Below are 26,181 nucleotides of genomic sequence, written 5' to 3' on the forward strand. Positions count from 1 at the left end.
TAGTCTGTTACGATGCAGGTGGACATGACATCAGTTTTAATACTCTCTGCTTGCCCCTGTCATGTTTAGTCTGTTACGATGCAGGTGGACATGACATCAGTTTTAATACTCTCTGCTTGCCCCTGTCATGTTTAGTCTGTTACGATGCAGGTGGACATGACATCAGTTTTAATACTCTCTGCTTGCCCCTGTCATGTTTAGTCTGTTACGCTGCAGGTGGACATGACATCAGTTTTAATACTCTCTGCTTGCCCCTGTCATGTTTAGTCTGTTACGATGCAGGTGGACATGACATCAGTTTTAATACTCTCTGCTTTCCCCTGTCATGTTTAGTCTGTTACGATGCAGGTGGACATGACATCAGTTTTAATACTCTCTGCTTGCCCCTGTCATGTTTAGTCTGTTACGCTGCAGGTGGACATGACATCAGTTTTAATACTCTCTGCTTGCCCCTGTCATGTTTAGTCTGTTACGATGCAGGTGGACATGACATCAGTTTTAATACTCTCTGCTTGCCCCTGTCATGTTTAGTCTGTTACGCTGCAGGTGGACATGACATCAGTTTTAATACTCTCTGCTTGCCCCTGTCATGTTTAGTCTGTTACGATGCAGGTGGACATGACATCAGTTTTAATACTCTCTGCTTTCCCCTGTCATGTTTAGTCTGTTACGATGCAGGTGGACATGACATCAGTTTTAATACTCTCTGCTTGCCCCTGTCATGTTTAGTCTGTTACGATGCAGGTGGACATGACATCAGTTTTAATACTCTCTGCTTGCCCCTGTCATGTTTAGTCTGTTACGATGCAGGTGGACATGACATCAGTTTTAATACTCTCTGCTTGCCCCTGTCATGTTTAGTCTGTTACGCTGCAGGTGGACATGACATCAGTTTTAATACTCTCTGCTTGCCCCTGTCATGTTTAGTCTGTTACGATGCAGGTGGACATGACATCAGTTTTAATACTCTCTGCTTTCCCCTGTCATGTTTAGTCTGTTACGATGCAGGTGGACATGACATCAGTTTTAATACTCTCTGCTTGCCCCTGTCATGTTTAGTCTGTTACGCTGCAGGTGGACATGACATCAGTTTTAATACTCTCTGCTTGCCCCTGTCATGTTTAGTCTGTTACGATGCAGGTGGACATGACATCAGTTTTAATACTCTCTGCTTGCACCTGTCATGTTTAGTCTGTTACGATGCAGGTGGACATGACATCAGTTTTAATACTCTCTGCTTGCCCCTGTCATGTTTAGTCTGTTACGATGCAGGTGGACATGACATCAGTTTTAATACTCTCTGCTTGCCCCTGTCATGTTTAGTCTGTTACGATGCAGGTGGACATGACATCAGTTTTAATACTCTCTGCTTGCCCCTGTCATGTTTAGTCTGTTACGATGCAGGTGGACATGACATCAGTTTTAATACTCTCTGCTTGCCCCTGTCATGTTTAGTCTGTTACGATGCAGGTGGACATGACATCAGTTTTAATACTCTCTGCTTGCCCCTGTCATGTTTAGTCTGTTACGATGCAGGTGGACATGACATCAGTTTTAATACTCTCTGCTTGCCCCTGTCATGTTTAGTCTGTTACGATGCAGGTGGACATGACATCAGTTTTAATACTCTCTGCTTGCCCCTGTCATGTTTAGTCTGTTACGATGCAGGTGGACATGACATCAGTTTTAATACTCTCTGCTTGCCCCTGTCATGTTTAGTCTGTTACGCTGCAGGTGGACATGACATCAGTTTTAATACTATCTGCTTGCCCCTGTCATGTTTAGTCTGTTACGCTGCAGGTGGACATGACATCAGTTTTAATACTATCTGCTTGCCCCTGTCATGTGATGTTTAGTCTGTTACGATGCAGGTGGACATGACATCAGTTTTAATACTCTCTGCTTGCCCCTGTCATGTTTAGTCTGTTACGCTGCAGGTGGACATGACATCAGTTTTAATACTCTCTGCTTGCCCCTGTCATGTTTAGTCTGTTACGATGCAGGTGGACATGACATCAGTTTTAATACTCTCTGCTTGCCCCTGTCATGTTTAGTCTGTTACGATGCAGGTGGACATGACATCAGTTTTAATACTCTCTGCTTGCCCCTGTCATGTTTAGTCTGTTACGATGCAGGTGGACATGACATCAGTTTTAATACTCTCTGCTTGCCCCTGTCATGTTTAGTCTGTTACGCTGCAGGTGGACATGACATCAGTTTTAATACTCTCTGCTTGCCCCTGTCATGTTTAGTCTGTTACGCTGCAGGTGGACATGACATCAGTTTTAATACTATCTGCTTCCCCCTGTCATGTCATGTTTAGTCTGTTACGCTGCAGGTGGACATAACATCAGTTTTAATACTCTCTGCTTTCCCCTGTCATGTTTAGTCTGTTACGCTGCAGGTGGACATGACATCAGTTTTAATACTCTCTGCTTGCCCCTGTCATGTTTAGTCTGTTACGATGCAGGTGGACATGACATCAGTTTTAATACTCTCTGCTTGCCCCTGTCATGTTTAGTCTGTTACGCTGCAGGTGGACATGACATCAGTTTTAATACTCTCTGCTTGCCCCTGTCATGTTTAGTCTGTTACGCTGCAGGTGGACATGACATCAGTTTTAATACTCTCTGCTTGCCCCTGTCATGTTTAGTCTGTTACGCTGCAGGTGGACATGACATCAGTTTTAATACTCTCTGCTTGCCCCTGTCATGTTTAGTCTGTTACGCTGCAGGTGGACATGACATCAGTTTTAATACTATCTGCTTCCCCCTGTCATGTCATGTTTAGTCTGTTACGCTGCAGGTGGACATAACATCAGTTTTAATACTCTCTGCTTGCCCCTGTCATGTCATGTTTAGTCTGTTACGATGCAGGTGGACATGACATCAGTTTTAATACTCTCTGCTTGCCCTGTCATGTGATGTTTGGTCTGTTACGCTGCAGGTGGACATGACATCAGTTTTAATTCTCTCTGCTTCCCCTACAGGAACCTGTCCCACAGCCGCAGGGGTCCTAAAGTCAGCCCTTACCCCGATTACTCCTCCTCCTCCTACATCGAGGACCACGAGGGCCACGTGGTGAAGAACCTCCCCGGTGGAGACACCTCTGTATCGGGGACCTCCTCCGTCGGCGTCCTGGGTGGAACCGCCCCTGCAGGCCCGGAGAAGAACCGAAACTCCATCAACGCCGAGCGTCAGCAGGCCCGTCTGCCCAGCCCGGAGAGCAGCGGCGCCAGCCTCTCCACCACCACGGGGCTGACACCCAACACCGTCATGACCACCATCTCTGAGTCGGGTCAAGGGGAGGACTCATCCGGCCCACTAGGTGGCGCTGTGCTGGGCCTGGTGGTGCCGGTGTGTCTGCAGCTGACCCAAGAGGACTTGGAGACCACCAAACTGGACCCTAAAGAGGTTGACAAGAACCTGAAGGAGTCTTCTGATGAGAACCTTATGGAGCACAGCCAGAAACAGTTCTCTGCTCCAGACCCCCTCAGCTCTGGGTCTTCCTCCCTGCTCTACCCCCTCATCAAGCTGGCTGCGGAGGTGACTGGGGCCGGGGCCCAGGGAGGGTCTGGGACCGGGGCCAGTGGGATGGGGGACCCTCCAGCTACTATGTTTCCCCTGCCCAAACAGCAGAACCTCCCCAAGCGACCCACCAGCCTACCACTCAACACCAAGGCCAAGGAGGGCTCTGGTTCCTCCAGGCTGAAGTCTGGGAAACACCGGTCCAACCTGAAGCAGGTAGAGACGGGCGTGGCCAAGATGAACACGGTCGTCCCGGCGGCAGAGCCACGCCTTGTTAACGTTACCAACAACGGGCCAACGGCCGTAGGAAACGGGGTGCGGAGCGGCGTGAGCGTCGTGGTCGTCAACGGTTACCTGAACGGAGGCGTGGCCTCTTCATCTGGAGGCGGGGCTCCTTACGGGACTACCAATCCGGCGGGCCCTCAGGGGGAGTTGGGCGGCGCGACACCCTTGTTACAGACCCAGCTCAGCGGAGAGGACAGTCGACTCAACATCAACTCCAGTCCTGATGAACATGAACCACTGCTGAGGAGAGAGCAGCCCACCGCATGTGACCAGAGACCAACCAATCACCTGGCGGGACGCACCAACACCAACAACAACAACAACCGTCTGGTGATCACATGTCCATCTGTAGAGGGACAGCCTGAACCACTCACCTTTGTCCCCATACCTAGACCTGTCTCTGTACCCAAACCCATCTCCGTACCTCTCACTGCCCAACTACCAGCCCCAGTCTCAGCCCCAACCCCAGTCTCAGCCCCAGTCTCAGCCCCAGTCTCAGCCCCAGTCTCAACCCCAGTCTCAGTTCCAGCCCTAGCCCCAGCCCCAGTCCCAGTCCCAGCCCCAGTCTCAGCCCCAGCGGCCCTCAGACAGCCCAAACCCAGACGACCTGAGAGACCCTGCTCCCTGGACCTGTCTGCCTCCTCACACAACAGCTCTTCAGGTGAGAAAAGAACACGCCGCACATCTCTCTACCTGTCCACACTGCCCTCTCTACCTCTCCTTCCCTCTCTACCTCTCCTTCCCTCTCTACCTCTCCTTCACTCTCTGTCTCTCTCTACCTCAGTCCACCCTTCCCTCTCTACCTCTCCTTCCCTCTCTACCTCTCCTTCCCTCTCTACCTCTCCTTCACTCTCTGTCTCTCTCTACCTCTGTCCACCCTTCCCTCTCTACCTCTCCGTCTCTCTACCTCTGTCCACCCTTCCCTCTCTACCTCTCCTTCACTCTCTGTCTCTCTCAACCTCAGTCCACCCTTCCCTCTCTACCTCCTCTCTACCGCGTCCGGGTTAGAGTCCCGCTCCTTGAAAGCGGCAGCTCTAGCCTTTAGCTCGGTGCGGATGTTGCCTGTAATCCATGGCTTCTGGTTGGGATATGTACGTACGGTCACTGTGGTGGGTCACTCCTCAATGCCATTGGATGAATCCCGGAACATATTCCAGTCTGTGCTAGCAAAACAGTCCTGTAGCGTAGTGATCATAATCACTAGTCATTTCCATGTTCCCCTGGCCTGTTGCTGAGAGCCGAACAATAAGGAATTGTGTTATTCAAACAGCCAGCTTTGGCTCCACAACCTGCATAAGGGTTGTGTACGTATCTAGCCCTCATTGTTCTGTGATTGATCTTTTTTCACGAAGGAGTGAGGAGGGAATGTGTGGTTGTGTTTTTTAGGTGTGTGGTTTGTGTGTTGTGGTTATGTGTTACGTACACCTCTAGGAAAAGGGAACGCAACACCCTGCTACAACTGAAAGAGATGTGGGACTGTAGACGCGAGTAAGGATGACAAAGGCAGGGAGTGGTACCGTTTACAGGGAATTTATTCCATCACACGTTCATTTTGAGGAAAAGGGGCTGGACAGAACCAAAGCAAAGAAAGTAAATATCAAAGCTCCCCCTCTCCTATCTAACCTGCCTACCCACTACTTACCTAACTTGCACCACCTGGTGCCCTAACCAAAATACAGGGGGTGGTCCGCCCAGGTCTTACCTAGTGTGCCTAGACAGTGAATATACTACGGGTATATGTATGCCCGCGGGCCTCTTGCCTAAGCACTCCCTAGGTGCCTTCCCCTTCCCCCCTGGGAACAAATGAAACAGAATATCACAAACCATTTGACTAATCAAAATTACTGCCTCACGGGGACACCTGAGAAACAGCAGCTACTTAACAACAACCAACACAGGTTATCACCCTCATCTCTCTTCTCTCAGCAATCATCTCCTTTCTGAGGAGACAGAACTCTGGTTTATATTGCTTCAGAAGGAGTCTGTAACTGAAGCTGTTTCTGACAAGAGGGCGGGGTCAGCTCCAATCATCAATGGGGCCGACCAATCAGCTGCTTGGGGGAATCCAGGAAGCCATTTTCCTGAAACACACACACATACAAATACACAACACAGGAACTGGGGAACGTAACATGGTGTGTGTGTGTGTGTGTGTGTGTGTGTGTGTGTGTGTGTGTGTGTGTGTGTGTGTGTGTGTGTGTGTGTGTGTGTGTGTGTGTGTGTGTGTGTGTGTGTGTGTGTGTGTGTGTGTGTGTGTGTGTGTGTGTGTGTGTGTGTGTGTGTGGGGGGGGTGTGTGTGGGGGGGTGTGTGTGTGTGTCTGACAACAACTGTTTGAAGTTGTACCCCTCAACCACCAGAGGGCAGCATTCTCTAAAGGAGCTCCTAATGTTTCTGATGGAAATAGATTCCCCTCTGTCCCTTCTGTCTGTGTAACGAAGCCTCACATCAACTACAAGACCATGGTGCTACAGAACCTACAGAGCAGCAAGAGGACCTGTCCCTCCCTACCTACAGAGCAGCAAGTGGACCTGTCCCTCCCTACCTTCAGGTTACCTACAGAACCGAGAGGACCTGTCCCTCCCTACCTTCAGAACAGCAAGAGGACCTGTCCCTCCCTACCTACAGAACAGCAAGAGGACCTGTCCCTCCCTACCTTCAGAACAGCAAGAGGACCTGTCCCTCCCTACCTTCAGAGCAGCAAGAGGACCTGTCCCTCCCTCCTTACCTACAGAGCAGCAAGAGGACCTGTCCCTCCCTACCTACAGAGCAGCAAGAGGACCTGTCCCTCCCTACCTACAGAACAGCAAGAGGACCTGTCCCTCCCTACCTTCAGAACAGCAAGAGGACCTGTGCCTCCCTACCTTCAGGTTACCTACAGAACCGAGAGGACCTGTCCCTCCCTACCTACAGAACAGCAAGAGGACCTGTCCCTCCCTACCTACAGAACAGCAAGAGGACCTGTCCCTCCCTACCTACAGAGCAGCAAGAGGACCTGTCCCTCCCTACCTTCAGAACAGCAAGAGGACCTGTCCCTCCCTACCTACAGAGCAGCAAGAGGACCTGTCCCTCCCTCCCTACCTTCAGAACAGCAAGAGGACCTGTCCCTCCCTACCTACAGAACAGCAAGAGGACCTGTCCCTCCTTACCTTCAGAGCAGCAAGAGGACCTGTCCCTCCCTACCTTCAGAACAGCAAGAGGACCTGTCCCTCCTTACCTTCAGAGCAGCAAGAGGACCTGTCCCTCCCTACCTTCAGAACAGCAAGAGGACCTGTCCCTCCCTACCTTCAGAACAGCAAGAGGACCTGTCCCTCCCTACCTACAGAACAGCAAGAGGACCTGTCCCTCCCTACCTACAGAACAGCAAGAGGACCTGTCCCTCCCTACCTTCAGAACAGCAAGAGGACCTGTCCCTCCCTACCTTCAGAACAGCAAGAGGACCTGTCCCTCCCTACCTTCAGAACAGCAAGAGGACCTGTCCCTCCCTACCTACAGAACAGCAAGAGGACCTGTCCCTCCCTACCTACAGAACAGCAAGAGGACCTGTCCCTCCCTACCTTCAAAGAGGACCTGTCCCTCCCTACCTACAGAACAGCAAGAGGACCTGTCCCTCCCTACCTTCAAAGAGGACCTGTCCCTCCCTACCTACAGAACAGCAAGAGGACCTGTCCCTCCCTACCTACAGAACAGCAAGAGGACCTGTCCCTCCCTACCTACAGAACAGCAAGAGGACCTGTCCCTCCCTACCTTCAGAACAGCAAGAGGACCTGTCCCTCCCTACCTACAGAGCAGCAAGAGGACCTGTCCCTCCCTCCCTACCTTCAGAACAGCAAGAGGACCTGTCCCTCCCTACCTTCAGAACAGCAAGAGGACCTGTCCCTCCCTACCTACAGAACAGCAAGAGGACCTGTCCCTCCCTACCTTCAGAACAGCAAGAGGACCTGTCCCTCCCTACCTTCAGAACAGCAAGAGGACCTGTCCCTCCCTACCTACAGAACAGCAAGAGGACCTGTCCCTCCCTACCTACAGAACAGCAAGAGGACCTGTCCCTCCCTACCTTCAAAGAGGACCTGTCCCTCCCTACCTACAGAACAGCAAGAGGACCTGTCCCTCCCTACCTTCAAAGAGGACCTGTCCCTCCCTACCTACAGAACAGCAAGAGGACCTGTCCCTCCCTACCTACAGAACAGCAAGAGGACCTGTCCCTCCCTACCTACAGAACAGCAAGAGGACCTGTCCCTCCCTACCTTCAGGTTACCTACAGAACAGCAAGAGGACCTGTCCCTCCCTACCTTCAGAGCAGCAAGAGGACCTGTCCCTCCCTACCTTCAGAGCAGCAAGAGGACCTGTCCCTCCCTCCTTACCTACAGAGCAGCAAGAGGACCTGTCCCTCCCTACCTACAGAGCAGCAAGAGGACCTGTCCCTCCCTCCTTACCTACAGAACAGCAAGAGGACCTGTCCCTCCCTACCTTCAGAACAGCAAGAGGACCTGTGCCTCCCTACCTTCAGGTTACCTACAGAACCGAGAGGACCTGTCCCTCCCTACCTACAGAACAGCAAGAGGACTTGTCCCTCCCTACCTACAGAACAGCAAGAGGACCTGTCCCTCCCTACCTTCAGAACAGCAAGAGGACCTGTCCCTCCCTACCTTCAGAACAGCAAGAGGACCTGTCCCTCCTTACCTACAGAACAGCAAGAGGACCTGTCCCTCCCTACCTACAGAACAGCAAGAGGACCTGTCCCTCCCTACCTACAGAACAGCAAGAGGACCTGTCCCTCCCTACCTACAGAACAGCAAGAGGACCTGTCCCTCCCTACCTACAGAACAGCAAGAGGACCTGTCCCTCCCTACCTACAGAACAGCAAGAGGACCTGTCCCTCCCTACCTTCAGAACAGCAAGAGGACCTGTCCCTCCCTACCTTCAGAACAGCAAGAGGACCTGTCCCTCCCTACCTTCAGAACAGCAAGAGGACCTGTCCCTCCCTACCTACAGAACAGCAAGAGGACCTGTCCCTCCCTACCTACAGAACAGCAAGAGGACCTGTCCCTCCCTACCTTCAAAGAGGACCTGTCCCTCCCTACCTACAGAACAGCAAGAGGACCTGTCCCTCCCTACCTACAGAACAGCAAGAGGACCTGTCCCTCCCTACCTACAGAACAGCAAGAGGACCTGTCCCTCCCTACCTTCAGGTTACCTACAGAACAGCAAGAGGACCTGTCCCTCCCTACCTTCAGAACAGCAAGAGGACCTGTCCCTCCCTACCTACAGAACAGCAAGAGGACCTGTCCCTCCCTACCTACAGAACAGCAAGAGGACCTGTCCCTCCCTACCTACAGAACAGCAAGAGGACCTGTCCCTCCCTACCTACAGAACAGCAAGAGGACCTGTCCCTCCCTACCTACAGAACAGCAAGAGGACCTGTCCCTCCCTACCTACAGAACAGCAAGAGGACCTGTCCCTCCCTACCTTCAGGTTACCTACAGAACAGCAAGAGGACCTGTCCCTCCCTACCTACAGAACAGCAAGAGGACCTGTCCCTCCCTACCTACAGAACAGCAAGAGGACCTGTCCCTCCCTACCTACAGAACAGCAAGAGGACCTGTCCCTCCCTACCTACAGAACAGCAAGAGGACCTGTCCCTCCCTACCTACAGAACAGCAAGAGGACCTGTCCCTCCCTACCTACAGAACAGCAAGAGGACCTGTCCCTCCCTACCTTCAGAACAGCAAGAGGACCTGTCCCCCTCTACCTACAGAACAGCAAGAGGACCTGTCCCTCCCTACCTACAGAACAGCAAGAGGACCTGTCCCTCCCTACCTACAGAACAGCAAGAGGACCTGTCCCTCCCTACCTACAGAACAGCAAGAGGACCTGTCCCTCCCTACCTGCAGAACAGCAAGAGGACCTGTCCCTCCCTACCTTCAGAGCAGCAAGAGGACCTGTCCCTCCCTCCTTACCTACAGAGCAGCAAGAGGACCTGTCCCTCCCTACCTACAGAGCAGCAAGAGGACCTGTCCCTCCCTACCTACAGAACAGCAAGAGGACCTGTCCCTCCCTACCTTCAGAACAGCAAGAAGACCTGTGCCTCCCTACCTTCAGGTTACCTACAGAACCGAGAGGACCTGTCCCTCCCTACCTACAGAACAGCAAGAGGACCTGTCCCTCCCTACCTACAGAACAGCAAGAGGACCTGTCCCTCCCTACCTTCAGAACAGCAAGAGGACCTGTCCCTCCCTACCTTCAGAACAGCAAGAGGACCTGTCCCTCCCTACCTACAGAACAGCAAGAGGACCTGTCCCTCCCTACCTACAGAACAGCAAGAGGACCTGTCCCTCCCTCCCTACCTTCAGAACAGCAAGAGGACCTGTCCCTCCCTACCTTCAGAACAGCAAGAGGACCTGTCCCTCTCTACCTACAGAACAGCAAGAGGACCTGTCCCTCCCTACCTACAGAACAGCAAGAGGACCTGTCCCTCTCTACCTACAGAACAGCAAGAGGACCTGTCCCTCCCTACCTACAGAACAGCAAGAGGACCTGTCCCTCCCTACCTTCAGAACAGCAAGAGGACCTGTCCCTCCCTACCTACAGAACAGCAAGAGGACCTGTCCCTCCCTACCTTCAGAACAGCAAGAGGACCTGTCCCTCCCTACCTACAGAACAGCAAGAGGACCTGTCCCTCCCTACCTACAGAACAGCAAGAAGACCTGTCCCTCCCTACCTACAGAGCAGCAAGAAGACCTGTCCCTTCCTACCTACAGAACAGCAAGAGGACCTGTCCCTTCCTACCTACAGAACAGCAAGAGGACCTGTCCCTCCCTACCTTCAGAACAACAAGAGGACCTGTCCCTCCCTACCTACAGAACAGCAAGAGGACCTGTCCCTCCCTACCTACAGAACAGCAAGAGGACCTGTCCCTCCCTACCTTCAGGCTATACTCAAACCCTACATCCCAGCCCGAGCACTCCGTTCTTCCACCTCTGGTCTCTTGGCCCTCCCCAGCTCCCGCTCAGCCCAGTCCAAGCTCTTCTCTGTCCTGCCCCCCCCCATGTCTTTATTAAGGAAACATGTACTTACTATGACTGTGATATGTGGTTGTCCCACCTAGCTATCTGTAGATGAATGTACTGACTATGACTGTGATATGTGGTTGTCCCACCTAGCTATCTGCAGATGAATGTACTGACTATGACTGTGATATGTGGTTGTCCCACCTATCTACCTGAAGATGAATGTACTGACTATGATATGTGATATGTGGTTGTCTCACCTAGCTATCTGAAGATGAATGTACTGACTATGACTGTGATATGTGGTTGTCCCACCTAGCTATCTGTAGATGAATGTACTGACTATGACTGTGATATGTGGTTGTCCCACCTAGCTATCTGAAGATGAATGTACTGACTATGACTGTGATATGTGGTTGTCCCACCTAGCTATCTGCAGATGAATGTACTGACTATGACTGTGATATGTGGTTGTCTCACCTAGCTATCTCAACATGAATGTACTGACTATGACTGAGATATGTGGTTGTCCCACCTAGCTATCTGGAGATGAATGTACTGACTATGACTGTGATATGTGGTTGTCTCACCTAGCTATCTGTAGATTAATGTACTGACTATGACTGTGATATGTGGTTGTCTCACCTAGCTATCTGTAGATGAATGTAATCAAATCAAATCAAATTTTATTAGTCACATACACATGGTTAGCAGATGTTAATGCGAGTGTAGCGAAATGCTTGTGCTTCTAGTTCCGACAATGCAGTAATAACCAACAGTAATCTAACCTAACAATTCCACACTACTACCTTACACACACACACAAGTGTAAAGGGATAAAGAATATGTACATAAAGATATATGAATGAGTGGTGGTACAGAACGGCATGGCAGATGCAGTAGATGGTATAGAGTACGGTATATACATATGAGATGAGTACTGTAGGGTATGTAAACATAAAGTGGCATAGTTTAAAGTGGCTAGTGGTACATGTATTGCATAAAGATGGCAAGATGCAGTAGATGATATAGAGTACAGTATATATACATATGAGATGGGTAATGTAGGGTATGTAAACATTGTATTAAGTGGCATTGCTTAAAGTGGCTAGTGGTACATTTTTACATAATTTCCATCAATTCCCATTTTTAAAGTGGCTGGAGTTGAGTCAGTATGTTGGCAGCGGCCGCTAAATGTTAGTGGTGGCTGTTTAACAGTCTGATGGCCTTGAGATAGAAGCTGTTTTTCAGTCTCTCGGTCCCTGCTTTGATGCACCTGTACTGACCTCGCCTTCTGGATGATAGCGGGGTGAACAGGCAGTGGCTTGGGTGGTTGTTGTCCTTGATGATCTTTATGGCCTTCCTGTGACATCGGGTGGTGTAGGTGTCCTGGAGGGCAGGTAGTTTGCCCCTGGTGATGCGTTCTGCAGACCTCACTACCCTCTGGAGAGCCTTACGGTTGTGGGCGGAGCAGTTGCCGTACCAGGCGGTGATACAGCCCGACAGGATGCTCTCGATTGTGCATCTGTAGAAGTTTGTGAGTGCTTTTGGTGACAAGCCGAATTTCTTCAGCCTCCTGAGGTTGAAGAGGCGCTGCTGCGCCTTCTTCACAACGCTGTCTGTGTGGGTGGACCAGTTCAGTTTGTCCGTGATGTGTACACCGAGGAACTTAAAACTTTCCACCTTCTCCACTACTGACCCGTCGATGTGGATAGGGGGGTGCTCCCTCTGCTGTTTCCTGAAGTCCACAATCATCTCCTTTGTTTTGTTGACGTTGAGTATGAGGTTATTTTCCTGACACCACACTCCGAGGGCCCTCACCTCCTCCCTGTAGGCCGTCTCGTCGTTGTTGGTGATCAAGCCTACCACTGTAGTGTCATCCGCAAACTTGATGATTGAGTTGGAGGCGTGCATGGCCACGCAGTCGTGGGTGAACAGGGAGTACAGGAGAGGGCTCAGAACGCACCCTTGTGGGGCCCCAGTGTTGAGGATCAGCGGGGTGGAGATGTTGTTACCTACCCTCACCACCTGGGGGCGGCCCGTCAGGAAGTCCAGGACCCAGTTGCACAGGGCGGGGTCGAGACCCAGGGTCTCGAGCTTGATGACGAGTTTGGAGGGTACTATGGTGTTAAATGCTGAGCTGTAATCGATGAACAGCATTCTCACATGGGTATTCCTCTTGTCCAGATGGGTTAGGGCAGTGTGCAGTGTGGTTGCGATTGCGTCGTCTGTGGACCTATTGGGTCGGTAAGCAAATTGGAGTGGGTCTAGGGTGTCCGGTAGGGTGGAGGTGATATGGTCCTTGACTAGTCTCTCAAAGCACTTCATGATGACGGAAGTGAGTGCTACGGGGCGGTAGTCGTTTAGCTCAGTTACCTTAGCTTTCTTGGGCACAGGAACAATGGTGGCCCTCTTGAAGCATGTGGGAACAGCAGACTGGGATAAGGATTGATTGAATATGTCCGTAAACACACCAGCCAGCTGGTCTGCGCATGCTCTGAGGACGCGGCTGGGAATGCCGTCTGGGCCTGCAGCCTTGCGAGGGTTAACACGTTTAAATGTTTTACTCACCTCGGCTGCAGTGAAGGAGAGCCCGCAGGTTTTGGTAGGGGGCCGTGTCAGTGGCACTGTATTGTCCTCAAAGCGGGCAAAAAAGTTGTTTAGCCTGTCTGGGAGCAAGACATCCTGGTCCTCGACGGGGCTGGTTTTCTTTTTGTAATCCGTGATTGACTGTAGACCCTGCCACATACCTCTTGTGTCTGAGCTGTTGAATTTCGACTCGATTTTGTCTCTGTACTGAGACTTAGCCTGTTTGATTGCCTTGCGGAGAGAATAGCTACACTGTTTGTATTCGGTCATGTTTCCGGTCACCTTGCCCTGGTTAAAAGCAGTGGTTCGCGCTTTCAGTTTCACGCGAATGCTGCCGTCAATCCACGGTTTCTGGTTTGGGAATGTTTTTATCGTTGCTGTGGGTACGACATCGTCAATGCACTTCCTAATGAACTCGCTCACCGAATCAGCATATTCGTCAATATTGTTGTTGGACGCGATGCGGAACATATTCCAATCCGCGTGATCGAAGCAGTCTTGAAGCGTGGATTCAGATTGGTCGGACCAGCGTTGAACAGACCTGAGCGCGGGAGCTTGTTGTTTGAGTTTTTGTTTGTAGGCTGGAATCAACAAAATGGAGTCGTGGTCAGCTTTTCCGAAAGGGGGGCGGGGGAGGGCCTTATAAGCGTCGCGGAAATTAGTATAACAATGGTCTAGTGTTTTTCCAGCCCTGGTAGCACAATCGATATGCTGATAGAATTTAGGGAGTTTTGTTTTTAGATTAGCCTTGTTAAAATCCCCAGCTACGATGAATGCAGCCTCAGGGTGTGTGGTTTCCAGTTTACAAAGAGTCAGATAAAGTTCGTTCAGGGCCATCGATGTGTCTGCTTGATCGATGTACTGACTATGACTGTGATATGTGGTTGTCCCACCTAGCTATCTGTAGATGAATGTACTGACTATGACTGTGATATGTGGTTGTCTCACCTAGCTATCTGGAGATGAATGTACTGACTATGACTGTGATATGTGGTTGTCTCACCTAGCTATCTGTAGATGAATGTACTGACTATGACTGTGATATGTGGTTGTCTCACCTAGCTATCTGGAGATGAATGTACTGACTATGACTGTGATATGTGGTTGTCCCACCTAGCTATCTGCAGATGAATGTACTGACTATGACATGTGGTTGTCTCACCTAGCTATCTGGAGATGAATGTACTGACTATGACTGTGATATGTGGTTGTCCCACTTAGCTATCTGGAGATGAATGTACTGACTATGACTGTGATATGTGGTTGTCCCACCTAGCTATCTGTAGATGAATGTACTGACTATGACTGTGATATGTGGTTGTCCCACCTAGCTATCTGAAGATGAATGTACTGACTATGACTGTGATATGTGGTTGTCCCACCTAGCTATCTGGAGATGAATGTACTGACTATGACTGTGATATGTGGTTGTCTCACCTAGCTATCTGGAGATGAATGTACTGACTATGACTGTGATATGTGGTTGTCCCACCTAGCTATCTGAAGATGAATGTACTGACTATGACTGTGATATGTGGTTGTCTCACCTAGCTATCTGGAGATGAATGTACTGACTATGACTGTGATATGTGGTTGTCCCACCTAGCTATCTGGAGATGAATGTACTGACTATGACTGTGATATGTGGTTGTCCCACCTAGCTATCTGGAGATGAATGTACTGACTATGACTGTGATATGTGGTTGTCTCACCTAGCTATCTGGAGATGAATGTACTGACTATGACTGTGATATGTGGTTGTCTCACCTAGCTATCTGAAGATGAATGTACTGACTATGACTGTGATATGTGGTTGTCCCACCTAGCTATCTGGAGATGAATGTACTGACTATGACTGTGATATGTGGTTGTCCCACCTAGCTATCTGAAGATGAATGTACTGACTATGACTGTGATATGTGGTTGTCTCACCTAGCTATCTGCAGATGAATGTACTGACTATGACTGTGATATGTGGTTGTCCCACCTAGCTATCTGCAGATGAATGTACTGACTATGACTGTGATATGTGGTTGTCCCACCTAGTTATCTGCAGATGAATGTACTGACTATGACTGTGATATGTGGTTGTCTCACCTAGCTATCTGCAGATGAATGTACTGACTATGACTGTGATATGTGGTTGTCCCACCTAGCTATCTGCAGATGAATGTACTGACTATGACTGTGATATGTGGTTGTCTCACCTAGCTATCTGCAGATGAATGTACTGACTATGACTGTGATATGTGGTTGTCCCACCTAGCTATCTGTAGATGAATGTACTGACTATGACTGAGATATGTGGTTGTCCCACCTAGCTATCTGCAGATGAATGTACTGACTATGACTGTGATATGTGGTTGTCCCACCTAGCTATCTGGAGATGAATGTACTGACTATGACTGTGATATGTGGTTGTCTCACCTAGCTATCTGTAGATGAATGTACTGACTATGACTGTGATATGTGGTTGTCCCACCTAGCTATCTCAACATGAATGTACTGACTGGAAGTCTCTCTGAACAAGAGCGTCTGATAAATGACTAACATGTAAAACAATTTAACTATCTTGATCAGTGTCTGTTTCTCTGGTTCTAATACCTGTCTGTCTGTCTGTCCCTCTTCTCCTTCTCTGGTTCTAATACCTGTCTGTCTGTCTGTCTCTCTTCGCCTTCTCTGGTTCTAATACCTGTCTGTCTCTTCTCCCCAGGTGATGGTTCGTCGCTGGACGGCCAGGGAGGGTCAGGTGAGAAGATCAAGCGTCGTGTCAAGACACCGTACTCTCTGAAGAGGTGGCGCCCCGCCACCTGGGTGGTTTCCACGGATACGCAGGTGGGAGAGGTAAACAACAACAACGGAACCTGTCGCTCCAAGTCCTCCACTGCCGTCTACCTGGTAGGGGGTGGGACTACCACTGCTACCGCCACCATGACCTCTGACCCCTGTGACCCCGGCATGACCTGCCTGTGAACCCTGACCCCTAGAGGAGGGTGTGATAACAGGTGGGCAGTGTGTTGCAGAAACGCCAGCTGCCTGGTTGCCAACTACACCCAGCTGGCTACTTCAGTGACTTTTAACAAATTGGGGTGCATCAGATGCCACCAAATGTGACTTTATTTTTTAGGGCAGAATGTGTTACCGTAACCTCCCACACCTCCATAGCTGGCAACTTTTTGTCATTACGCTGGCTACATTCGATTTGTCGGGAACACGTTGAGGAGGGCGTGGCCTCCTTAGGCTACGACTGTGTCTGCAGTGACACCCTATTCCCTATATTATTGCACTACTTTCGACCAGAGCCGATGTGGTCGATAGGGCAGTGCATCTGTTGTGAATAGGGTGCCGTTTTAGACCTGAATGGAAGCATGCTCCGGTTTCCCTGGTTTCCCTGGTTTCCATGGTTTCCATGGTTTCCCTGGTTTCCATGGTTTCCATGGTTCGAATTCCGTCAGAAGGAGAAGAAACGACGTGACTGCAACAGAATCAATTGTCAAGAAAGAAGCACTTATAAATTATGATATTCTTTTCTTCTCAACTTTTTCTTTACTTTGTAGAACTTTAAAACAGAATATATCTATGCAGCAACATTGGCTTCAATTGCTTCCATTATAAATGCTGTTCCACATAAATCATTGTATGATTATACGTATTTGCTGTTTTGAATTTTGAAGACATTTTATTTTTTATTTTTTATTTTTTTGCACTTAAAAAAAAAAGTGATGTCAATCATCTAGTGACCATGGTAACGACTGGTCTAAAAAAAACATTAAGAGAAAAGACTGATCAAGCAAGAGCAGCGGGTCTTTAAGACTGGGTTACATGCTCATTGGTTTCCAGTCATGTTTATGCGTAGTACATTCAGTAATGTTTTATATTTGTTTTATTTAACCTTTTATTTAACTAGGCAAGTCGGTTTCAGAACAAATTCTTATTTACAATGACGGCCTACACCGGCCAAACCCGGACGACGCTGGGCCAACTGTGCGCCGCCCTATGGGACTCCCGATCACGGCCGGATGTGATACAGCCTGGATTCGAACCAGGGACTGTAGTGCACTGAGATGCAGTGCCTTAAAACCGCTGCGCCACTCGGGAGCCCCCTTTCTATGCTTAGTACATTCAATAATGTTTATGTATTTGTTTTACCATCAATCTGTATATCCTACGTTTTTTTCATCACATGTTTAAATGTCCTATAGGCTTTAGCGTTGAAGAGCTTTTTTAAACCATTTTGAATTGTGTTGTATTCTTTGCCGCGGTTTCTTCTGTTGTTATTATGACATTGTAAACAGTCCACTTATTATTATCATTAGTAGTCGCTGTCCTGCTCTCTGTCCCACTGTCCCTGAATGAGACAGCTGTCTATAAATACATTAGCGATATCTGAAGCTGTCTATAAGTACATTAGTGATATCTGCAGCTGTCTATAAGTACATTAGTGATATCTGCAGCTGTCTATAAGGACATTAGTGATATCTGCAGCTGTCTATAAGGACATTAGCGATATCTGCAGCTGTCTATAAGTACATTAGCGATATCTGCAGCTGTCTATAAGGACATTGGTGATATCTGCAGCTGTCTATAAGGACATTAGTGATATCTGCAGCTGTCTATAAGTACATTAGTGATATCTGCAGCTGTCTATAAGGACATTAGCGATATCTGCAGCTGTCTATAAGTACATTAGCGATATCTGCAGCTGTCTATAAGTACATTGGTGATATCTGCAGCTGTCTATAAGGACATTAGTGATATCTGCAGCTGTCTATAAGTACATTAGTGATATCTGCAGCTGTCTATAAGGACATTAGTGATATCTGCAGCTGTCTATAAGGACATTAGTGATATCTGCAGCTGTCTATAAGGACATTGGTGATATCTGCAGCTGTCTATAAGGACATTGGTGATATCTGCAGCTGTCTATAAGGACATTAGTGATATCTGCAGCTGTCTATAAGTACATTGGTGATATCTGCAGCTGTCTATAAGGACATTAGTGATATCTGCAGCTGTCTATAAGTACATTGGTGATATCTGCAGCTGTCTATAAGGACATTAGTGATATCTGCAGCTGTCTATAAGTACATTGGTGATATCTGCAGCTGTCTATAAGGACATTAGTGATATCTGCAGCTGTCTATAAGTACATTAGTGATATCTGCAGCTGTCTATAAGGACATTAGCGATATCTGCAGCTGTCTATAAGGACATTAGCGATATCTGCAGCTGTCTATAAGGACGTGGGATTTTGTTCTGTTACAAAAAGAAATGAGCGACAGTTTAACGTCAGTCTACTCCGACTGACCGTTGAACTCCTCTTCAGAAGACCCTCGTGGTTATTCTAAACCTTTCACTGTTCTCTCTCTACCCAGTCAGTCCCCTGCCTAGCTTAATAAACCAGACCACTTCTTGGTATACAGTCTGAATCAAAGCACTGCAAAAAAAAACTTGGAAATGTTTCCTTTACAAGCCAGAATGTTGAATAAAATGAACATTTGAACTTCCTTTACCGGTTGTTTGTCCGGTTTGTCCTTCAGCTGGTTGAACTATCCACCATAGTTAACGTCAATGTTAACAGACAGTCCTCTACCCTATAGTCACCATGCTCTAGTCTAGACTACTAGAGGAGGGTTAACAGTCAGTCCTCTACCCTATAGTCACCATGCTCTAGTCTAGACTACTAGAGGAGGGTTAACAGACAGTCCTCTACCCTATAGTCACCATGCTCTAGTCTAGACTGCTAGAGGAGGGTTAACAGTCAGTCCTCTACCCTATAGTCACCATGCTCTAGTCTAGACTACTAGAGGAGGGTTAACAGACAGTCAGTCCTCTACCCTATAGTCACCATGCTCTAGTCTAGACTGCTAGAGGAGGGTTAACAGTCAGTCCTCTACCCTATAGTCACCATGCTCTAGTCTAGACTGCTAGAGGAGGGTTAACAGTCAGTCAGTCCTCTACCCTATAGTCACCATGCTCTAGTCTAGACTACTAGAGGAGGGTTAACAGACAGTCAGTCCTCTACCCTATAGTCACCATGCTCTAGTCTAGACTGCTAGAGGAGGGTTAACAGTCAGTCCTCTACCCTATAGTCACCATGCTCTAGACTAGACTGCTAGACGAGGGTTAACAGACAGTCAGTCCTCTACCCTATAGTCACCATGCTCTAGTCTAGACTGCTAGAGGAGGGTTAACAGTCAGTCCTCTACCCTATAGTCACCATGCTCTAGACTAGACTACTAGAGGAGGGTTAACAGTCAGTCAGTCCTCTACTGCTAAATGACTTAAATGTAAATAGTAATATTTATCAGACTTGTTAGAGAGTAGAGAGAGAGAGAGAGAGAGAGAGAGCTGGTAATGCCTTTGAAAACTCTTGTCACCCGGCGCACGTACACAACCATGTAAACACCGGCAAGACTTGGGTCAGTATGCGTCGCCTGCCGGTACTTCCGTCTTGTGCACGTGCCTTTTGGGTCATGAGCAAAAAGAGAAAAAAATATGAATTTCCACACGTAAAGATGTGCATTTTGAAGTCTGTTTAATTATAAACTGCATTGTTGGAAAAGACTCGTCAGTCAGCATTTCACTGTTAGTCTACACCTGTTAGTCTACACCTGTTAGTCTACACCTGTTAGTCTACACCTGTTAGTCTACACCTGTTAGTCTACACCTGTTAGTAGTCTACACCTGTTAGTCTACACCTGTTAGTCTACACCTGTTAGTCTACACCTGTTAGTAGTCTACACCTGTTAGTCTACACCTGTTAGTCTACACCTGTTAGTCTACACCTGTTAGTCTACAGAAGTATGTGACTAATAACATCGGATTGATTTGATAACTGTGGATATTTTGTCTTAAATTTCAACTAGCTGAAGGACCAATCCTATGGACAATCGGCAGAGTAAGTTCAAATATAATTGTATTAAACATTCGTGACTGACAAAGGATGTTTAGGTTTTTTTTCTTATGTAAATGTGCGTAGCTATGCTGTACACAGACAGTCAGTCCTCTACCCTATAGTCACCATGCTCTAGTCTAGACTAGACTACTAGAGGAGGGTTAACAGACAGTCAGTCCTCTACCCTATAGTCACCATGCTCTAGTCTAGACTACTAGAGGAGGGTTAACAGACAGTCAGTCCTCTACCCTATAGTCACCATGCTCTAGTCTAGACTGCTAGAGGAGGGTTAACAGTCAGTCCTCTACCCTATAGTCACCATGCTCTAGTCTAGACTACTAGAGGAGGGTTAACAGACAGTCAGTCCTCTACCCTATAGTCACCATGCTCTAGTCTAGACTACTAGAGGAGGGTTAACAGACAGTCAGTCCTCTACCCTATAGTCACCATGCTCTAGTCTAGACTGCTAGAGGAGGGTTAACAGACAGTCAGTCCTCTACCCTATAGTCACCATGCTCTAGTCTAGACTGCTAGAGGAGGGTTAACAGACAGTCCTCTACCCTATAGTCACCATGCTCTAGTCTAGACTACTAGAGGAGGGTTAACAGACAGATTGGACATGTTAGCTGACTAGTGGATGGGGTAACTTCATTCTATTCCACATTCCATTTCAGCTGAGCTATGAACAGAACTGTAAATTACTACTAATTTATAGCTACGTAAACCTACATGCTACCCACCCACATACCTGGAACTTATAACATGTAAACTACCCTACAATAAACTGTTAACTTTGGAAAGTTTGTCAATGTACCTATTGTTAAATGTGTTTTTGGTTTGGAGAGAGTTCTCTGAATGTTATATACAAATGTTAAGGTAAACATTCTCCACTTTTCGACGTGTCAGGGTTCTCTTCTCTTGACGTGTCAGGGTTCTCTTCTCTTGGCGTGTCAGGGTTCTCTACTCTTGACGTGTCAGGGTTCTCTTCTCCTGACGTGTCAGGGTTCTCTACTCTTGACGTGTCAGGGTGCTCTTCTCTTGACGTGTCAGGGTTCTCTTGATGTGTCAGGGTTCTCTTCTCTTGACGTGTCAGGGTTCTCTTGACGTGTCAGGGTTCTCTTGACGTGTCAGGGTTCTCTTGACGTGTCAGGGTTCTCTTGACGTGTCAGGGTTCTCTACTCTTGATGTGTCAGGGTTCTCTTCTCTTGACGTATCAGGGTTCTCTTCTCTTGATGTGTCAGGGTTCTCTACTCTTGATGTGCCAGGGTTCTCTTCTCTTGACGTGTCAGGGTTCTCTTGACGTGTCAGGGTTCTCTTGACGTGTCAGGGTTCTCTTCTCTTGACGTGTCAGGGTTCTCTTCTCTTGACGTGTCAGGGTTTTCTTCTCTTGACGTGCCAGGGTTCTCTTCTCTTGATGTGTCAGGGTTCTCTTTTCTTGACGTGTCAGGGTTCTCTACTCTTGACGTGTCAGGGTTATCTTGATGTGTCAGGGTTCTCTTCTCTTGATGTGTCAGGGTTCTCTTCTCTTGATGTGTCAGGGTTCTCTTCTCTTGACGTGTCAGGGTTCTCTTCTCTTGATGTGTCAGGGTTCTCTTCTCTCGATGTGTCAGGGTTCTCTTCTCTCGACGTGTCAGGGTTCTCTTGATGTGTCAGGGTTCTCTTCTCTTGACGTGTCAGGGTTCTCTTCTCTTGACGTGTCAGGGTTCTCTTCTCTTGACGTGTCAGGGTTCTCTTCTCTTGACGTGTCAGGGTTCTCTTTTCTTGATGTGTCAGGGTTCTCTTCTCTTGACGTGTCAGGGTTCTCTTGATGGTCAGGGTTCTCTTCTCTTGACGTGTCAGGGTTCTCTTCTCTTGACGTGTCAGGGTTCTCTTGATGGTCAGGGTTCTCTTTTCTTGATGTGTCAGGGTTCTCTTCTCTTGATGTGTCAGGGTTCTCTTTTCTTGACGTGTCAGGGTTCTCTACTCTTGACGTGTCAGGGTTATCTTGATGTGTCACGGTTCTCTTCTCTTGATGTGTCAGGGTTCTCTTCTCTTGATGTGTCAGGGTTCTCTACTCTTGATGTGTCAGGGTTCTCTACTCTTGAAGATTGATGTTGGATACGAAAACTAAAGCTAAAACCCAAGTATTCTCATCTGTCACGTTTTTTAAATCAAATCAAATCAAGTTTATTTTATATAGCCCTTCGTACATCAGCTAATATCTCGAAGTGCTGTACAGAAACCCAGCCTAAAACCCCAAACAGCAAGCAATGCAGGTGTAGAAGCACGTATTCTCATCTGTATTCTCATCTGTCACGTTTTTTAAAGTTTTTTTTTACATTTTCAACAATACTATGATGTAAAATCAATTAAAATGTTTCTCTTCTGTTGACATTTGTGAGCACCTGTTTCTCCTCGTCTGGTATATAGCTGCCTAACTCACATGGTTCTACTCCATTGAGGACTACCCCCAGAGTGGGCCGCAAGTGTTTTATGTTAACGTCAACTTCTAGTGTTATTGTGTTTCCAGCACTGGGATAAATCCTCATTGGAAATGCGACACTAATGTGTTCATGTATTATAGGCTCACCTCTTTGGTGTAAGTAATTGTGTGTGTCTATATAGATAGTGCAGTTACCCAGATATACTGCAACATACAGTGTCGTCAGAAAGAATTCATACCCCTTGATTTATTCCACATGTTGTTTTGCTGTCTGAATTCAAAATGGATTAAATATTAATTTAAATAATATTGATTAAATATTCACCAATCGACACACCCCATAATGACAAAGTGAAAACATGTTTTTTGAAATTTTTGCAAATACTGTCTAGAATACTTTGTAGAAACAGTGATTACACCGGTGAGTCTTTCTGGGTAAGTCTCTAAGAGCTTTGAGTCTATCTGGGTAAGTCTCTAAGAGCTGTGAGTCTATCTGGGTAAGTCTCTAAGAGCTGTGAGTCTTTCTGGGTAAGTCTCTAAGAGCTGTGAGTCTTTCTGGGTAAGTCTCTAAGAGCTGTGAGTCTTTCTGGGTAAGTCTCTAAGAGCTTTGCACACCTGGATTGTACAATATTTGCCAATTATTCTTTTTACAATTCTTCAAGCTCTGTCAAGTTGATTGTTGATCATTGTTAGACAACCATTTTCAAGTCTTATCATAGATTTTCAAGCCGATTTAAGTCAAAATTGTAACTAGGCCACTCAGGAACATTCAATATCTTCTTGGTAAGCAACTCCAGTGTAGATTTGGTCTTGTGTTTTAGGTTATTGTCCTGCTGAAAGGCGAATTCATCTCCTCATTGTCTATTGGAACACAGACTGAACCAGGTTTTCCTCTAGGATTTTGGCTGTGCTTATAGCTGTATACCATTTATTTTTATCCTAAAAACTCCCCAGTCCTTGCCAATGACAAGCATACCCATAACATGAAGCAGCCACCGCAATGCTTGAAAATATGAAGTGGTACTCAGTAATGTGTTGTGTTGGATTTGCCCCAAACAAAACGCTTTGTATTCAGGACAAAAAGTGAATTTCTTTGCCGAAATGTTTTCAGTATTTTCTTAAGTGCCTTGTTGCAAACAGGATGCATGTTTTGGAGTATTTTTATTCTGTACAGGCTTCCTTCTTTTCACTCTGTCAATTAGGTTAATATTGTAGAGTAACTACAATGTTGTTGATCCATCCTCAGTTGTTTTCTCTTATCACAGCCATTAAACTCTGTAACTGTTTTAAAGTCACCATTGGCTTCATGGTGAAAATCCTGAGCGGTTTCCTTCCTCTCCGACAACTGAGTTAGGAAGGAGGCCTGTATCTTTGTAGTGACTGGGTGTATTGATACACCATCCAAAGCCTAATTACAACGTCACCACGCTCAAAGGGATATTACACATTTTACCCATCTACCAATCGGTGCCGTTCTTTGTGAGGAATTGAAAAACCTTCCTGGTCTTTGTGGTTGAATCTGTGTTTGAAATTCACTACTCGACTGAGGGACCTTACAGATAATTGTATGTGTGGGGTACAGAGATGAGGTGGTCATTCAAAAATCATGTTAAACAATATTATAGATCACGGAATGAGTCCATGCAACTTATTATGCGATTTGTTAAGCACATGTTTACTCCTGAACTTATTTAGGCCATAAAGTATTTTAATACTTATTGACTCAAGGCATTTCAGCTTAAAATGTTTTATTAATAATTTAAAAAAAATGTACTAACAAAATTCCACTTTGACATTATGGGGTATTGTGTGTAGATCTGAATTTAATAATAAATGTTCTGTTCAGGCTGTAAACCATTTTAAATTCAGGCTGTAAACCGTTTTAAATTCAGGCTGTAAACCGTTTTAAATTCAGGCTGTAAACCGTTTTAAATTCAGGCTGTAAACCATTTTAAATTCAGGCTGTTAACCATTTTAAATTCAGGCTGTAAACCGTTTTAAATTCAGGCTGTAAACCGTTTTAAATTCAGGCTGTAAACCATTTTAAATTCAGGCTGTTAACCATTTTAAATTCAGGCTGTAACAACACAGTGTGGGAGAAGTGAAAAGGTGTGAATACTTCCTGAAGGCCACTGTACATACAACCGTTGCTATGGGACCAAGAACATTGCAACAGTACTGTGATGTTTACAGTTAATTATACTGTATCACTGTGTATATATATATACAGTGGGGAGAACAAGTATTTGATACACTGCCGATTTTGCAGGTTTTCCTACTTACAAAGCATGTAGAGGTCTGTAATTTTTATCATAGGTACACTTCAACTGTGAGAGACGGAATCTAAAACAAAAATCCAGAAAATCACATTGTATGATTTTTAAATAATTAATTTGCATTTTATTGCATGACATAAGTATTTGATCACCTACCAACCAGTAAGAATTCCGGCTCTCACAGACCTGTTAGTTTTTCTTTAAGAAGCCCTCCTGTTCTCCACTCATTACCTGTATTAACTGCACCTGTTTGAACTCGTTACCTGTATAAAAGACACCTGTCCACACACTCAATCAAACAGATTCCAACCTCTCCACAATGGCCAAGACCAGAGAGCTGTGTAAGGACATCAGGGATAAAATTGTAGACCTGCACAAGGCTGGGATGGGCTACAGGACAATAGGCAAGCAGCTTGGTGAGAAGGAAACAACTGTTGGCGCAATTATTAGAAAATGGAAGAAGTTCAAGATGACGGTCAATCACCCTCGGTCTGGGGCTCCATGCAAGATTTCACCTCGTGGGGCATCAATGATCATGAGGAAGGTGAGGGATCAGCCCAGAACTACACGGCAGGACCTGGTCAATGACCTGAAGAGAGCTGGGACCACAGTCTCAAAGAAAACCATTAGTAACACACTACGCCGTCATGGATTAAAATCCTGCAGCGCACGCAAGGTCCCCCTGCTTAAGCCAGTGCATGTCCAGGCCTGTCTGAAGTTTGCCAATGACCATCTGGATGATCCAGAGGAGGAATGGGAGAAGGTCATGTGGTCTGATGAGACAAAAATAGAGCTTTTTGGTCTAACTCCACTCACCGTGTTTGGAGGAAGAAGAAGTATGAGTACAACCCCAAGAACACCATCCCAACCGTGAAGCATGAAGGTGGAAACATCATTCTTTGGGGATGCTTTTCTGCAAAGGGGACAGGACGACTGCACCGTATTGAGGGGAGGATGGATGGGGCCATGTATCGCGAGATCTTGGCCAACAACCTCCTTCCCTCAGTAAGAGCATTGAAGATGGGTCGTGGCTGGGTCTTCCAGCATGACAACGACACGAAGCACACAGCCATGGCAACTAAGGAGTGGCTCCGTAAGAAGCATCTCAAGGTCCTGGAGTGGCCTAGCCAGTCTCCAGACCTGAACCCAATAGAAAATCTTTGGAGGGAGCTGAAC

General features: G+C 47.2%; 1 protein-coding gene across 1 annotated transcript in view; it reads left to right on the forward strand.

Moving 5' to 3' along the window:
* The window catches only part of bmpr2b (bone morphogenetic protein receptor, type II b (serine/threonine kinase)), a 164,820-nt gene extending 142,130 nt beyond the window's left edge, over positions 1–22,690 (forward strand). The window contains exons 11-12 of the mRNA XM_071340694.1: positions 2,990–4,473; positions 16,123–22,690. Of these exons, the coding sequence (XP_071196795.1) occupies positions 2,990–4,473; positions 16,123–16,382 (1,744 nt within the window). The 3' untranslated portion in view covers positions 16,383–22,690. The remainder of the gene's footprint in view (positions 1–2,989; positions 4,474–16,122) is intronic.
* Positions 22,691–26,181: the final 3,491 nt, after the last annotated feature.

This window comes from Salvelinus alpinus, chromosome 14 (genome assembly GCF_045679555.1).
Source record: "Salvelinus alpinus chromosome 14, SLU_Salpinus.1, whole genome shotgun sequence".
NCBI classification, from domain to species: Eukaryota; Metazoa; Chordata; class Actinopteri; order Salmoniformes; family Salmonidae; genus Salvelinus; species Salvelinus alpinus.